The following is a 17,132-nucleotide window of genomic DNA, read 5'->3' on the forward strand; positions in this document are numbered from 1 at the left end:
TGACCTCAATATGGCTTTGAATTTGACTTAGTTGTAAGCACCTGCATAAACTTTATAGTAAATGATAAGACTAGAGCTGTGGCATCAAGAAGTTGAAATGATACTTCAAGGTCGTATGAGAAATTCAATTCTACTTTTTCTTTTGAGGATTTTTCGAGACTATCAAAACTTTCCTCACGGGGAACATGTCATAAGCTTAGCCAGGATTAAGAAATAAAAGATTAGAACTATTCAAATGAGTTTTTCATGAATAAATTAAGTCTCAAAGAAACAAAAATTTTACACAAATTCTTGCACAAAAATTATGGAACTCCCATGAACCAGATGCTCATCTATGAAAAGCGCCACCTATCTCCAGAAAATTTTACTGCAGATAACGTTTTAAGGTTCCGGGTCGGAGTTCAAATCTGACCGGAGTTGGCGGAAGGGTGGTGTAATAGGCCGGAAGTGCGCTGTTGTCTCCCTAACTTTTGCTCCCTATGGCTTGGTGATCGTTATAGCTGAGCATAGATTTGTCGTATTTTCTGAAAAGCCCGTGGGTTGTATTGTTTTTGTGCGAGGAGTAGTTGGTCGGCCAGCGAAATCATTTTTGTATTAGTCCGCTGCAACGGTGATGCGGTTTTTTCGCCTGATGACCCAAATAGCGGCGTTTTTCATGCGATTTCGAAGAAATGACGTCATCGGAGATTGCAAAAAAGTTATCACATGGAATTTTTTTTATTTTCATTTTACACAAACATGAAGAATTGAGCTTCTCTACCACGTAGGCCGTTATCCTGGGAAAATTCGTTTTTTCCAAGCAGCTTCGATCAAAAAAGTGTTAAAAAATGATAGTTTTCGGGTCCAAAATTAAAATTTTACTACATATTCTAACCAAAATAAAGAGGCAACATACGGTACCAATAGGTTTGTCGGAAAGAGACAGTAAACGGCTTTCCGCCATATTGATTATGTTTCGCGTCCTACGTTTACTAGCGGAACTGTAGCCCTTCGGCTTGAGGCTGCCCGCCAACCTCCGAAATCGTAAAAGAAACTCCGGTCCGATACCTTAATAGGGCGGCGCTTGTACCATATATGACGTCATAGATGACGTAATTTCGACGCATTTTAAAGTTTCCATCAGATGTCGTTATATTGTGTAAAAACAAACACCGTTTTTCGTTTTTCTAGTTAAAAAGTCAGCATATTCATGTACAGGCCCTAGGCGCCCCCCTCCCCCTTTTTCACCCCCCCCCCCCCCTTAGAACTACCATAACGGGCAACTTTAATCGATTCTGGCGGGCAGAATTTTCCAAAATCATATCTTTCTCTATGTCATTTGATTGGAGCCGACCTCTGTCGTTCACCTATCGCATATGTTCGCGATGCCGTGCATTAGTATGACTTAAATGGGCATTTAAGCTGAAATCTTGGTGCTTTAAGCCCTAACTTAAGGAGAAACTGGGTTTACTGACTTTCGGTTCATAGCTCCTTAACGCGGCGATCTTTTTTTCTTTCGGTGGTATGTAGTAATAGCCTATTAAAAGCATTACACATCTTTGCCGCGCTTATTCCAACTGCCCGCTTCTAGCGCCGACAATAAGATCCAGTTTGTGCTTTGCACTGTGTAAGAATGCATTCTTGCACACATTTGGGGCGCATTGTGCTTCTTAAGGGGCCGTTCACGGCGAAGTAGTTAAGAGTTTGGTGTCGGACGCGTTTGATTCTGAAAGTGTGAGATCTGGTCTACTGCTCCATGTCAAAATCTGGCACATTCTTCATTTTACTTACAAGCGACGAACTTAAAACGCGACCCCCTGCTGTTTTCCTTGAGCAACCTCTGACGTCACTCCGTGACGTCAGCGATGCCAACTTTTAAAGACGGTTTTCTACCGATGTGTAGCACCGAAACGACGGAGAGTGCACATACTTTCCCGGACAAGTTTATGGGCAGACTTTGCACCCCATTTTATCCGTTTTCAGAAAAGCGATGTCAGAAAAAAGCATGTTTTTTAATGTTTCTGTATTATAACGTAGGTTCAATATGCATCTAGGCTTGATAGCCTCAAAATACAGTGTTTTTGACCTGACTTTAAACCGCTCCTGTGGGAAAAGTAACCATCGGAGACAAACCAAATTTGGATATATGGTAGATATGAACTTTTTAAGTAATAAAAATACATATTGAGAAAAAATGTCCCTCTTAAGGTTCCGGGTCGGAGTTCAAATCTGACCGGAGTTGGCGGAAGGGTGGTGTAATAGGCCGGAAGTGCGCTGTTGTCTCCCTAACTTTTGCTCCCTATGGCTTGGTGATCGTTATAGCTGAGCATAGATTTGTCGTATTTTCTGAAAAGCCCGTGGGTTGTATTGTTTTTGTGCGAGGAGTAGTTGGTCGGCCAGCGAAATCATTTTTGTATTAGTCCGCTGCAACGGTGATGCGGTTTTTTCGCCTGATGACCCAAATAGCGGCGTTTTTCATGCGATTTCGAAGAAATGACGTCATCGGAGATTGCAAAAAAGTTATCACATGGAATTTTTTTTATTTTCATTTTACACAAACATGAAGAATTGAGCTTCTCTACCACGTAGGCCGTTATCCTGGGAAAATTCGTTTTTTCCAAGCAGCTTCGATCAAAAAAGTGTTAAAAAATGATAGTTTTCGGGTCCAAAATTAAAATTTTACTACATATTCTAACCAAAATAAAGAGGCAACATACGGTACCAATAGGTTTGTCGGAAAGAGACAGTAAACGGCTTTCCGCCATATTGATTATGTTTCGCGTCCTACGTTTACTAGCGGAACTGTAGCCCTTCGGCTTGAGGCTGCCCGCCAACCTCCGAAATCGTAAAAGAAACTCCGGTCCGATACCTTAATAGGGCGGCGCTTGTACCATATATGACGTCATAGATGACGTAATTTCGACGCATTTTAAAGTTTCCATCAGATGTCGTTATATTGTGTAAAAACAAACACCGTTTTTCGTTTTTCTAGTTAAAAAGTCAGCATATTCATGTACAGGCCCTAGGCGCCCCCCTCCCCCTTTTTCACCCCCCCCCCCCCCTTAGAACTACCATAACGGGCAACTTTAATCGATTCTGGCGGGCAGAATTTTCCAAAATCATATCTTTCTCTATGTCATTTGATTGGAGCCGACCTCTGTCGTTCACCTATCGCATATGTTCGCGATGCCGTGCATTAGTATGACTTAAATGGGCATTTAAGCTGAAATCTTGGTGCTTTAAGCCCTAACTTAAGGAGAAACTGGGTTTACTGACTTTCGGTTCATAGCTCCTTAACGCGGCGATCTTTTTTTCTTTCGGTGGTATGTAGTAATAGCCTATTAAAAGCATTACACATCTTTGCCGCGCTTATTCCAACTGCCCGCTTCTAGCGCCGACAATAAGATCCAGTTTGTGCTTTGCACTGTGTAAGAATGCATTCTTGCACACATTTGGGGCGCATTGTGCTTCTTAAGGGGCCGTTCACGGCGAAGTAGTTAAGAGTTTGGTGTCGGACGCGTTTGATTCTGAAAGTGTGAGATCTGGTCTACTGCTCCATGTCAAAATCTGGCACATTCTTCATTTTACTTACAAGCGACGAACTTAAAACGCGACCCCCTGCTGTTTTCCTTGAGCAACCTCTGACGTCACTCCGTGACGTCAGCGATGCCAACTTTTAAAGACGGTTTTCTACCGATGTGTAGCACCGAAACGACGAAGAGTGCACATACTTTCCCGGACAAGTTTATGGGCAGACTTTGCACCCCATTTTATCCGTTTTCAGAAAAGCGATGTCAGAAAAAAGCATGTTTTTTAATGTTTCTGTATTATAACGTAGGTTCAATATGCATCTAGGCTTGATAGCCTCAAAATACAGTGTTTTTGACCTGACTTTAAACCGCTCCTGTGGGAAAAGTAACCATCGGAGACAAACCAAATTTGGATATATGGTAGATATGAACTTTTTAAGTAATAAAAATACATATTGAGAAAAAATGTCCCTCTTAAGGTTCCGGGTCGGAGTTCAAATCTGACCGGAGTTGGCGGAAGGGTGGTGTAATAGGCCGGAAGTGCGCTGTTGTCTCCCTAACTTTTGCTCCCTATGGCTTGGTGATCGTTATAGCTGAGCATAGATTTGTCGTATTTTCTGAAAAGCCCGTGGGTTGTATTGTTTTTGTGCGAGGAGTAGTTGGTCGGCCAGCGAAATCATTTTTGTATTAGTCCGCTGCAACGGTGATGCGGTTTTTTCGCCTGATGACCCAAATAGCGGCGTTTTTCATGCGATTTCGAAGAAATGACGTCATCGGAGATTGCAAAAAAGTTATCACATGGAATTTTTTTTATTTTCATTTTACACAAACATGAAGAATTGAGCTTCTCTACCACGTAGGCCGTTATCCTGGGAAAATTCGTTTTTTCCAAGCAGCTTCGATCAAAAAAGTGTTAAAAAATGATAGTTTTCGGGTCCAAAATTAAAATTTTACTACATATTCTAACCAAAATAAAGAGGCAACATACGGTACCAATAGGTTTGTCGGAAAGAGACAGTAAACGGCTTTCCGCCATATTGATTATGTTTCGCGTCCTACGTTTACTAGCGGAACTGTAGCCCTTCGGCTTGAGGCTGCCCGCCAACCTCCGAAATCGTAAAAGAAACTCCGGTCCGATACCTTAATAGGGCGGTGAGCAAAGATAGACCTTTATGTGGGGACTGGGGAGCAACTGTGTGAAAGCTATTTGGAGGGAACTAAGTTTTAAGCTTTCAGTAAAGATCTCACTGAATTAGGACAAATAAACTCACACAGCAGACAAAAGGTTTGCTTTAACAACATCTTATATACATCTTATCAATTGATGGTTTGTCATAACATATTGTAAGCAAAGTGTGCCAGAAAACAAAATGTAGCTATAATATCTCTGTTTCCATCATTAATACAGATAGGGAGATTGTGCTGTATAAACAGTTATTATGAAGGACAATACTAGTACTTAAATAATAATATATGTTAAAACATATCTAAGGCAAACATTAATGGATTTGTTCATAATTTGGGATATCATTACCTCCATAGAATTCTGCAAACCCACATTATTTATGGGACTAAAACTGAAATAGCTTATTGCCACAACAGAAAACATATTGTTGTATACTATAAGCTAGAAGAAAAGTAACTGAATGTTATTTAACAAAACTTGCTAATATGGCCTACATACAATGTACTAGTAGTAGTTCCATGGCATTAGTATTACCAAGCAGGGATACCCTCAGTTGTTTGTCATTCAATCCATTTGACCACATCTTGTTGCTAGTAATGCTAGCCACAAAATTGTGGCTATTCTGTCCTCTTGAAGGCAAAATTGCCAAGTCTAATACATGTACAAGCAATACTGGAATATGTCGAATCAAAGGGAGCATGCCAATGGTTTGCTGAGCTGATGCAGTAGAAACTGGGGTCTGGGGCTGAACAAAACCATCATCCTCTACAGAGCCTTGCCTGTGGCATATACAGTATACCTTGGGGAGGCACTGCTTTACCTAAAGAAAACATGTAAGTCATTTTCTGATTGGTTGACACTTGACAGAACGTAAGAGGTCACCCCACAAAAGTAGAAACCTCAGCCTAGTTTGGCAGAGCCTGACAAAGGTATACTGTATAGGCCACGAGTAAGTTTCTGCATAGTAGCATGAGCAAGAAAACCATGTACAGGGTCCATTTTATTTCAGTATAGTGACACAAGCATGGCCATACAGCCCAAGTGGCATGGTACCAACATGCTGAAGTGACTTGGTCTCTGGATCAAAGCACCAGACTTTTTGGGCTTCATGGTAGTGACTACTGCTGTAGTTGCCTCCACAGATGTAAATCTTCCCTCCAAAGACAGTCATTCCATACTGCGAGGTTCTGACACCTTCTGTCATCACCTGACTCCAGGAACCCCCATTTTCACCAGGCATGAAACTATAAATGCCTGAGAGCCAAGGGATGTAGATGCTTCCATTGACAACTGAAGCACAGATGTTACGACATTCTACAGGAATGTCACTCTGTGGAAGCCACTGAGCGTCTCCTGGGCTGAAACGGTACACTGTGGAAGTTGTTAGGCGAGAATCATCGCAGCCACCCAAGACGTATATGTTACCATCTAACACTGCAGCAGCATGTCGGTATCTCGGTTGCGGGAGTTCAATACCTTCAGTCCACTTGTTCAGTCTTCGGTCATAGACCTCGACAGAATCTAGCGCGTATCTGAAGTTGTCTTTGCCACCAATTGCATACACCTTGCCTTGAGCTACTGCCAGCTTGTGATAATACCGGTTAAACTTCATGTCAGCAAGTCTGGCCCAGTTGTGCAGTTCTACATTATACAACCACACTTCTTTTCTGGCACTCCTATTACCCGTAGACACAACTATGTCACTTGTGCCCAGAACAGCTACAGCGAATCCAGACCCATTGCAATGCCTCATGTGTGTTAAAGGAGCCCAATCTGAGCTTGATGCCTCAGCAGAGCAGGTCATTATCATGGAGTCGGTATCTATGTATAAAAATTCTTCACTTCCTGGTACCTCTCTCCCTCCGATGACTACCACTGCCTCCTTCAGACCGCTGGCACGGCGGGGACGGGTGCGTGGCGACTGGACCTCTCCCGGGAACAACTGGTACTTTCGAGTTTCTGCCACAATGTCCAGGCAAGCCTTGCGTACTGCATTGTTGTTTTCTACGTTCTCTAAGAAGTACAGCCTGTCCATGAATGGGAACCTAACCAGCTCCATCAGCTCTTTCATCTCCTTCCTCCTCCCCCTAGTGTCATGGTTGATCCACGCCATCACTGCTGTGTATACCGTTTCTTCTGAAGCATTGAGGTCATCAGACGAGATGAGAGTGATGAGCTGCTCCTTTCTCAGACAAAGGAACTCAGGTGTTTTGGTGACTGCCTCAAACTCCTTCGTGGCGCACGGCAGTGCCTTCTTCTCCAAGTCAGGTGCCAGCAGGCCGCCAAGGGCTAACATCTTCAGACAGTTCTCTGCACACAGACGTTCAGATAGAAACTTTGTGCACGCATCAAAAACAGGTTGGATCTGGAAGAAGTTGGCCCCCTCCAGGAGTTCCACAGCATTGTCCTCCGTGATGGTGACTTTGGAAGTGTACGCGTAGTCGACAAGAAGCTGCACAGTGCTGGTACTGACTTCGTGAATGGTGACCTTGTGCTCCTTACTCTCGCGAAGTCCGTTACAGAACATGGCCTGGAAGTATCCACTGCAAGCGGCCAGGACGTTTCGGTGACACGGAATCTCTTTTCCGGCAACGCAAAGGATGATGTCTACCAGCAGGCTGTTGGATCGCAGTCCCTCCAAACCCTGCAAGAGGGCTCCAGCGTGTGCTTGGTGGCAGAAGTCCGATGATGCTGGTGATCTCTGTCCTGCCAAGGATGCCATCATGTCCTAATCCTGCATGCAACACAATAGAACAAACTGAGCGGTTTCAAATCACAAGGAAATATTACCGGTATCTGGTAGAAAATATTGAACACACAAAAGCAAAATGGATTAGCTTAGTTGACAGGAACATCGTGTAAAAGTCTTTGTTAAGAGGAGGCACAGGAATACTTTTGAATCAGTAAACAAAGCATTCGTGCAATGGCTCATAGGATAAAGTGGCATTACACAGCTAGTGGTACGTGCAAGCCTTGCATGCGGAAAGTTTCGGTGATCTACCCTCGGCCTTTTGTACTAACGTTTAATATATAGATTCTGAAAATGACGATAAAGGTAACCTTACAAAACCGGTGAACAGAATTTCCTTACCTCAGTGCGTAGTAGTTCTTGTCTTTTGGTTTCAAAGAAGAAGAAGAAGAAGCTTGCCAAAGCAAGAGATAAAACGGCGGGAAAAAATCCAATAAAGTCAAAGGTCACTCTTGGAATATTCCAAATCAATGGAATAGGGGGTAGGCATTGTCAAACTTTTCAAGATCATGAGACCTTATGGAAAAGCCATGCTCAAAGGGACGTGGAGAGTAAGTTACTGACATAACATATAATCTGATTAGAACGTATGATAGCGTATGAATTGTGAACAACTGACTTCTTTAGCTGCACTTATTTACCAATTCGCTAGAGGACGTTTTGGAACCATCAGGATAAGGACTGTACCATTTTACGTGAGGAGGGGGAAAAAGAAATTCACAATGCAAGACCGTTCCAGTAGGACTTTTTATTACATAAATGTTTTCTATCACTGTAGTGCTCATTCTCTAATTCCCAATCATTAGTTATTAATGAGCTAAAGAGACCCCCTAGGTGTCAAAGAGACCTGGGCCACAAGAGGCCATAACAATAGGCGCTGGGAAAAGACCTTTCCAGTCAGATCTTTTTTATGTTTTCTATGCGCTCCTTCTGTAATCTTCAATCATAAGTTATCAACAAATGAGCCTTATTACTCTAAAGAGACTGCCTAGGTGTCCAAGAGACTTGGGCCACCAGAGGCTCAAACTATAGGACTTCTCGTAACTGCTGAATTTAATGACACTTCTGTCAACGAGCATTGTGGGCGCCGAAGGCAATCTTTACCATCTGAAACGTCATTTCCTGCATTTGAGGGGCACATTTTGCTTGTAAACTTAGGCCACTTTTTTTTTCGATGGCCACCCCCCGGCTCAAAAAAAATTTTCGATGGCCCTCCTCCACCAGGCCAAACATTTTTTCAATGGCCCTCCCTCCAGTGCACCTACCCTGGATATCAGAGTACAACTTAGCCGGCTAAGGGAGTTTACGCCTTCACGCAGTGAGGCGTATCTCCCCGGGCCGGCTAAAGTCGGTTTACGGGGCTATGTTGCTAGCGGCCCGGGAAAGAACCGTAGCCGCGAGCGCTGTTCTCTGGATACCAGGGTACAGTGCACCAGGTCACCTACCCCCACCCCCGGTACATAACCCCCTCTGGGCCTGCCCCTCCTGTGGTGGCCCATGATGGCTGGCAGAGGCGGCGGCACCATTTTTTAGTTATAGGGGTGAAAATTTCTCATATCACTAAATCGAAGGCCGGAGGCGTCGCGCCGGAGGTGTGACTTTTCTAGGGGGTCCGGGGGCATGCACATTTTCCCACCATGTCCAGGCGTGAGTCCTCCCAAGGGAGGTCCTTTGAAATTTTGAAATCTGGACCCTCTGAAACGTCATTTTCTGCATTTTCAGGGGCAAATTTTCCCAGTAGACTAGCGAGATATGATAAAATTTCCATTAGGGAAAATATACACAATGATTTCAGCTTGATTTTGGGTGTTTCAGATTATTTTATCGTGGAGGCGACGCCCCCACGACCTATTTTTTGTGGGGGCAACCGCCCCCACTGCCCCCACAGTGCCGCCGCCAGTGGCTGGCACCCGGAGCGTTCCTTACCCCACTAACTCATATATCAAAAGTGCCACCTGTCTCCAGAAAAATTTACTGCAGATACATTAAAACTACATTACGTTTACAAACATGACAGCCCCACTAGAGAAATTTACAAAGTCAGGGGCACCTGTCTGAAAATGACGAACTTTCTGTAAAGATCTGGCTTATTCTGGACATAAACTCACAAAAAAGACAAAGCAGCTTAGCTTTCTCAGCAACATCTTTGTGATTGATAGTTTGTTACAACACATTGTTAGAAAAGTACAAGTTCAAGTGTTATATATATTGTTCTATATAAAACATTTCTACTAAAGTGGGTTAAGAAACTATTACATCAGAGTGACAAAACCTAGGTTCCTAACTGGAAAAAAACCAAGCTAAGGCCATACCAATTTAATTTGTTGGTTCTCGGATTTTTCCAGAAAAAAGTTGGAGCGACAGGGCGAAAAAAAAAAAAAAAAAAAACTTGCAACAAGTCTGGATTCAGGTCCAGAGTTTCAGGTTGGTAATTCCAGACCTGAAACCATGGTATATGTGTGGCAAAATACTTATCCAGTTACAATTACATGAAAAATTTGCATGTAAGCATACATTTTACATGTAATTTCAACAATACAAACGCAAAATAATGTGCAATCAGTATTACAGAAGTACACACAGTAATAAAGCTTAACAGTTGTAATAAATCATCATAGTAAATCATTAACAACATTAAAAAACTTTAAAAAATTTTTCAGCATAGTATAATGTCTAATGTAAGTTAGCAACAACAACAACAAAATGACTTCATTTCACCCAAAAAATAAAAGAGTGCCTGAAACATCTGATTCATTATTCTCTTTGTGAAAGCTGCAGTTTAAACAAAAAACGCTAGAGTGTACTCCTCATTTGCATGAAATTGCATTCATTTACATACTTGTGACTGGCTACATGCTGCCATTTTGGTTTGCCGGCAACGAAATTTTCGTCATTTTCCAGCACAAATTTCACGATCTATTGGTGGTTTTCGATGATCTACAACACAAAGGAAAACATAAGCAGGTGATAGTTGTTTTTGCATGTCTAGTACTTGTTTCAGAAGTTTGTTTAACTGAGCCAAAATTTGTCCAGCAACTTGTGGACATTTAACTCTCACGAACATGCAAATGAGTTCTCATGAACATGCAAATAATCTCAAGGTCGTGTGGCAAGTCCATTTTTTTTTTTTTTTTGAAATTGGGAAAAATAGAAGCGGCGATTCCGAGAACCAACAGATTAAATTGGTATGGCCTAAGTTACTTACAAAAAGTTACATAGATTTGGTCCCAATGTTTGTATCTTTAGTTAGATGTAATTGTAATATCGCACAAGTTCAACCCAGCAGCTACATGTATATACAGTCCTTACCTGATTTTGATAAGAAACTAATATATTTTTCTACGAGTGTAGAATTGTAATATCTCTATGGACCAAAGTTGAAAAAATGTACCGTATTCATATTGGAAATTCTTTATCATTAGATGTACACAACGGTATGTTAGGTTACAAGCCTCACAACATTGCAAAATTTCACGACATCAACCGTGTTATTACTGTTAATACTAGTCAGAAAACACACCATATGCGAAACGAATATGGTACATAAAACAGAAATATCATCTTACTATTTGAACGTGAGTGTACAGTGAGAGGTCATAAATAAAGTACATGTAATGGGACCAAGGGAAGATTTAAAAAAAAAATAAGTTCAAGTGTTCATAGTATAAAAAATACACGATGAAACTAGTACATGTATTTTTCTATCTATATATTTTGATGCTGACAAGTATTGTGACTATCTTTCATACAAGGAAAGAATGTACTTATACATCTATATAACTATACATAAGATATAAGAAAACCATTGTCAATGATCAAAGAATTGGCAATTTGGGATAATTGTACGCCCTGAAAGGATACTACAAACTCAGAGAATTGTAATACTAACATGTGGAACTACATAAGATAGTCAATTCCCATAGGATGAAAAGAGCTTGCGTGACTGCCTATAACGTTATATCATTCTAGTCAAATAACAGACAAGATCATGGCCATTGCACCATCTTTTGACAAAATTGTCTTACCGGTATACAAAAAGGAAGTGAGCTCAGATGACGAAAAAAAAAGCTTGCAAGGGTTGTCCATTTTCCATCACCCCTTCAGTACAGTGACACAAGCATGACCGTACAGACCCACTGGCATGGTCCCCACACGCAGAAGCGACTTGGTCTCCGGATCAAGGCACATGATATATGTGCTTCCAACACCACGGTCTTTGCCTCCATAAAGGTAAAGCTTCCCTCCAATGACAGTCATCCCAGGCGACCTGTTGACGCCACATGTCAGTACTTCACTCCAGGATCCACCATCGTCCCCGGGCCTGAAACTATAAATGCCTTTGTTCACAGCCACGTAGATGTTACCATTGAGTACTGAAGCAGATATCTTACGACCCACTACAGGTACATCACTCTGTGGCTGCCACTGAGCATCTCCTGGGCTGAAACAGTACACCGTGGATTTTGGTTCGAGTTCATCATTGCATCCACCTATCACGTATATGCTGCCGTCTAACACCGCAACAGCATGCCGGCTCCTTGGCTCTGGAAGTGGAACTCCTTCACTCCATTTGTTCAGGTTTCTGTCGTAGACCTCTACAGAGGCTAGTTCAAATTTAGAACTATTGTCTCTGCCACCAATTGCATACACTTTACCTTGCAGTACTGCCAGCTTGTGATAATGCCGGGTCACGTTCAATGGAGCAAGATCTGCCCAGTTGTTCAGTTCTACATTATACAGCCACACATCACTGAAGCTGAGCCTCCCACAAAAGCCACCTGAAGATACAATAATGTCACTTGTTCCCAGAACAGCCACAGCAAATCCAACGTCTTTTCGCTTCATTTGTGTTAAATCGACCCAACATCTGCTTGGTGGCTCAGCCAAGTAGGTCATCATTATGGAGTTTGAGTAAACGGTTTGTCCAGGCAAATTTTTCTGTGTCCCTCCAATGATCACCACTGCCTCCTTCAGACCGCTGGCATGGCGGGGACGGGTGCGAGGCGACTGGACCTCTCCTGGGAAGAACTGGTACCTTCGAGTTTCCGCCACGATATCTGGGCAAGCCTTGCGTACTGCATTGTCGGTCTCCACTTTCTCCATGAAGTACATCTTGTCCATGAAAGGGAACCTGACCAGCTCCATCAGCTCTTTCATCTCCTTCCTCCTCCCCCTAGTGTCATGGTTGATCCATGCCATCACTGCCGTGTACACAGTCTCTTCCGAAGCATTGAGATCGTCAGACGAGATGAGAGTGACTAGCTGTTCCTTTCTCAGATGAAGGAACTCGGGTGTTTTGCAGACTGCCTCAAACTCCTTCATGGCGCACGGCAGTGCCTTCTTCTCCAAGTCAGGTGCCAGCATGCCCCCAAGGGCTAACATCTTCAGACAGTTCCCTGCACACAGACGTTCCGATAGGAACTTTGTGCACGCATCAAAAACAGGTTGGATCTGGAAGAAGTTGGCCCCCTCCAGGAGCTCCACAGCGTTGTCCTCCGTGATGGTGACTTTGGAAGTGTACGCGTAGTCGACGAGAAGCTGAAGAGTACTGGTACTGACTTCGTGAATTGTAACCTTGTGCTCCTTACTCTCGCGAAGCCCGTTACAGAACATGGCCTGGAAATATCCGCTACAAGCAGCGAGGACGTTTCGGTGACACGGAATCTCTTTTCCGGCGACACAAAGGATGACGTCAACCAGCAGGCTGTTGGATCGCAGTCCTTCCAAGCCCTGCAAGAGGGCGCCTGCGTGTGCTTGGTGGCAGAAGTCGGATGATGCTGGTGATCTCTGTCCTGCTGCCATCGTGCCAAATCCTGCAATACAAGGGAACAAGCTCATCAGTTTTATTTCACAAGAGAAGACTATCTTTTACAAAAGATTGAACACACAAAATCAAAGTTGGCATAGAATAGATAACGTTACTGACAGGAACAATGCTGAAAGGAAGCACAGGAATACCCCTGAATAAGCAAAGAGGTTGAAAAGAGGCTTGCAAAAAGTGAACAAACAATCAAAGCATTCTGGCAGGCATGGCCGGCTGGCCCATGGCTTAATACAAGCGAAATACTCTAGAATCAAGGAGCTCCCTGGCAGAATAAATTCCCCAGGCCATTTGTATAAGGTAACCCTTTGAAGCAAGTGAAAGAAAAGTTTCCTTACCTTACTCAAGGAGGTTCCTCCGGTTTGTTTCACCTTGGTTTCAAGGAAGATAGAGCTTTTGGCCAGGACAGAAATTTGCACATCAAGAGACAAACGGCGGGAAAAACTCCAAGAAAGTCAAAGGTCAATATTGGACTATTCCAAATGAATACCATAGGGGTAGCGATTGTTCAATGTTTATGTTTTTGACAATTATAAGACGACACCAGGGGACGTCAAAAATAACGCCAGGAACATAGCATTATATTTGTATGTGAAATAAACTGACAGATACTGCAGGTATCAATGCAGCAGAGGACGTTTTGAACCACCAGATGCCAGATGCCCTGCAGTGCAATTATCTATCAATGCGCTAGGGGGCGTTTCTGACACGTCGAATGAATGCAACAATTTCTAACCTTTGACCCACACGGCAGGCAGCATGGCTTCCAAGCGGAAAGTTGGAGAGGCAAAACTGGAAAAAGAGGAGGTTTGTGAGAATTCTGGAGATATTTAAACACCGTTGTTTCCAGTGGTATAACTGCATCGAGCGCAATACGCGATGGGTAGCATTTGTTTCGTTTTCGGTTCTCCGCAATTTGTCAATTTTAGTCTTGAACTGTTGGTGCAGCAGCGTGCAGTGCGGAACATGTGTCTCGTGTGGGGAGGGGGGCAGAATCCGGCAAAATATACACCAAGAGGCCACGTCTAGCGAAATAATAGACGTTAAACGAGGACAACAACAACAACAACAACAAATATACACGAACTGCTGTGTAGTCTTGCCTTCCATAATGGCGTTAACTATTGCTAAGAACAGTCTCATGTTCCTGCCAGTGTGCGATGATGTTTGAAATATCTGTCAATCCTCTGAATATCTGTGATGACAATGCCATAGGCATATTACTGAGCATCATTCATACTCATAGTATATGCAAAAGAAGAACTCTCTACTCTCTACTCTCTACTCTATTATTTAGTAGAGAGTTGAGTAGAGTTCTTGGGTTCGGTAGGAGTTAAACTCCAGTTGGAACCGCTCCTCTTGAACTCTTTATTTGAAAAATATAAGATAAACTACTTTTAATTTGTTCATCTGTCCATCCTGGCCATCATAACAAACAAGCCTAGTTCTCAGGGTAACTCGATTGGTGAGAAGTGTTCTGCAATATTTATGATAAACAATGTCTGCTCCTCCCCTAGTTGGACCTGTTTGTGGATGCTCCTCCTGATGTTGATGATGATGATGATGATGATGATGATGATGAAGATGGAGATACCTCTGACAGTGAGGAGTCTGTGTACTCTGGGTTAGGGGAGGAGCCAAGCAGCTCAGAGGAGGAGGAGGAGAACTCATCTGATGTAAGTGTGTCATGAAAAAAAAACATGTCTTGTATTATAGTCTTACTAAAAGGATTGCTAGGGATGCAAGGTAAAGGAGCAACAGAGTGGGTGATAGTGTTAATTTTTTTGCCTTTAAAAATTAAATAGTGTGGGGTTAAAAAGGGGTATTTTAAGGCTTTTGAGAAGGAAACTCACTGTCAGACAGGACACACGTGCAGTTACAGACTATGGCTACATGTGACAGGGTTGTCCCCAGAATTTTTTAGTATAGTGGAGGGGCTGGCAAAAATAACCCGCACCAACGCGTTGCGCTTTCATGAAAATGGGTTCATTTTGCACCCATTGCAATGCCTCATGTGTGTTAAAGGAGCCCAATCTGAGCTTGATGCCTCAGCAGAGCAGGTCATTATCATGGAGTCTGTATCTATGTATAAAAATTCTTCACTTCCTGGTACCTCTCTCCCTCCGATGACTACCACTGCCTCCTTCAGACCGCTGGCACGGCGGGGACGGGTGCGTGGCGACTGGACCTCTCCCGGGAACAACTGGTACTTTCGAGTTTCTGCCACAATGTCCAGGCAAGCCTTGCGTACTGCATTGTTGTTTTCTACGTTCTCTAAGAAGTACAGCCTGTCCATGAATGGGAACCTAACCAGCTCCATCAGCTCTTTCATCTCCTTCCTCCTCCCCCTAGTGTCATGGTTGATCCACGCCATCACTGCTGTGTATACCGTTTCTTCTGAAGCATTGAGGTCATCAGACGAGATGAGAGTGATGAGCTGCTCCTTTCTCAGACAAAGGAACTCGGGTGTTTTGCTGACCGAATCAAACTCCTTCATGGCGCAGGGCAGTGCCTTCTTCTCCAAGTCAGGTGCCAGCATGCCCCCAAGGGCTAACATTTTCAGACAGTTCTCTGCACACAGATGTTTAGATAGGAACTTTGTGCACGCATCAAAAACAGGTTGGATTTGGAAGAAGTTGGCCCCCTCCAGGAGTTCTACAGCATTGTCCTTCGTGATGGTGACTTTGGAAGTGTACGCATAGTCGACAAGAAGCTGCATGATGCTGGCACTAACTTCGTGAATGGTTACCTTGTGCTCCTTACTCTCGCGAAGCCCGTTACAGAACATGGCCTGGAAATATCCGCTACATGCGGCGAGGACGTTTCGGTGACACGGAATCTCTTTCCCGGCAACGCAAAGGATGACGTCTACCAGCAGGCTGTTGGATCGCAGTCCCTCCAAGCCCTGCAAGAGGGCTCCAGCGTGTGCTTGGTGGCAGAAGTCGGATGATGCTGGTGATCTCTGTCCTGCTGCCATCATGCCCAAATCCTGCAGTACAAGGGAACAAACTGAGGTTTTATTTCACAAGATAAGACTGAGGGTCTGCATGGGGGGTCCCGACAATGATTTACGCTGAATTCGAGCTGAATTCAGAAGAACCCCCTACGTATTACACTAAATCAAGGAACGCAATTACGCTAAATTTGGTCGCCTCGCTACGAATTACATAGATAAGATGATTTTCCCTACGAATTACGGAAAATAAAATAGGCTGCCTACACCTTACGTAAAAGAGCATGCAGACCCTCAAGACTGTCTTTAGTACAAAATATTAAACATGTACAAAATCAAAATCGGCATAGAATAGATACTGCCACGAACAATGCTGAAATGAAGCACAGGAATACCCCTGACTAAGTGAACCAACAATCAAAGCATTTTGGCTCATGGCTTAACTACATGCAAAATACTAGTAAGTAGTATGCAGTTCTATTATCAAGGAACTCCTTGGCAGAATAAATTTCGTAGGCCATTTGTATTTCCACCCAGTTCAGATTTTGAAAATTTTGATACCCTTTGAAGCCAGCGAAAGTGAAATTTCCTTACCTTGCTCAAGGAGGTTCCTGCTTGTTGGTTTCAAGGAAGATAAAGCTTTTGGCCTGGACAGAAATTTGCACATCAAGAGACAAACGGCGGGAAAAACTCCAAGAAAGTCAAAGGTCAATATTGGATTATTCCAAATCAATACCATAGGGGTAGCGATTGTTCAATGTTTATGTTTTTGACAATTAGAAGATGACACCAGGGGACGTCAAAAACAACGTCAGGAACATAGCATTTTATTTGGAGGTGAAATAAACTGACAGATACTGCAAGTATCAATGCAGCAGAGGACGTTTTGAACCACCAGATGCCAGATGCCCTGC

At 43.3% G+C, this 17,132-nt stretch overlaps 2 protein-coding genes across 2 annotated transcripts; both read right to left on the minus strand.

The window, feature by feature from the left end:
• Positions 1–4,823: 4,823 nt before the first annotated feature.
• LOC118417181 (kelch-like protein 24) lies at positions 4,824–8,123 on the minus strand. The gene is made up of 2 exons (XM_035822623.1): positions 7,787–8,123; positions 4,824–7,429 (listed from the first exon to the last, which is right to left on the minus strand). The coding sequence occupies exon 2, from the start codon at positions 7,418–7,420 to the stop codon at positions 5,696–5,698; it is 1,725 nt and encodes a 574-aa protein (XP_035678516.1). The 5' UTR covers positions 7,421–7,429; positions 7,787–8,123; the 3' UTR covers positions 4,824–5,695.
• Positions 8,124–11,071: 2,948 nt separating this feature from the next.
• LOC118417585 (kelch-like protein 24) lies at positions 11,072–17,091 on the minus strand. Its single transcript, XM_035823180.1, has 4 exons — positions 16,813–17,091; positions 15,263–16,254; positions 14,002–14,057; positions 11,072–13,257 (listed from the first exon to the last, which is right to left on the minus strand). Exons 2-4 carry the CDS (start codon positions 16,243–16,245, stop codon positions 11,537–11,539), a joined length of 2,760 nt encoding a protein of 919 aa, XP_035679073.1. The 5' UTR covers positions 16,246–16,254; positions 16,813–17,091; the 3' UTR covers positions 11,072–11,536.
• Between the last annotated feature and the right edge of the window lie 41 nt (positions 17,092–17,132).

Source organism: Branchiostoma floridae, chromosome 6 (genome assembly GCF_000003815.2).
Source record: "Branchiostoma floridae strain S238N-H82 chromosome 6, Bfl_VNyyK, whole genome shotgun sequence".
In the NCBI taxonomy this organism is placed as follows: domain Eukaryota; kingdom Metazoa; phylum Chordata; class Leptocardii; order Amphioxiformes; family Branchiostomatidae; genus Branchiostoma; species Branchiostoma floridae.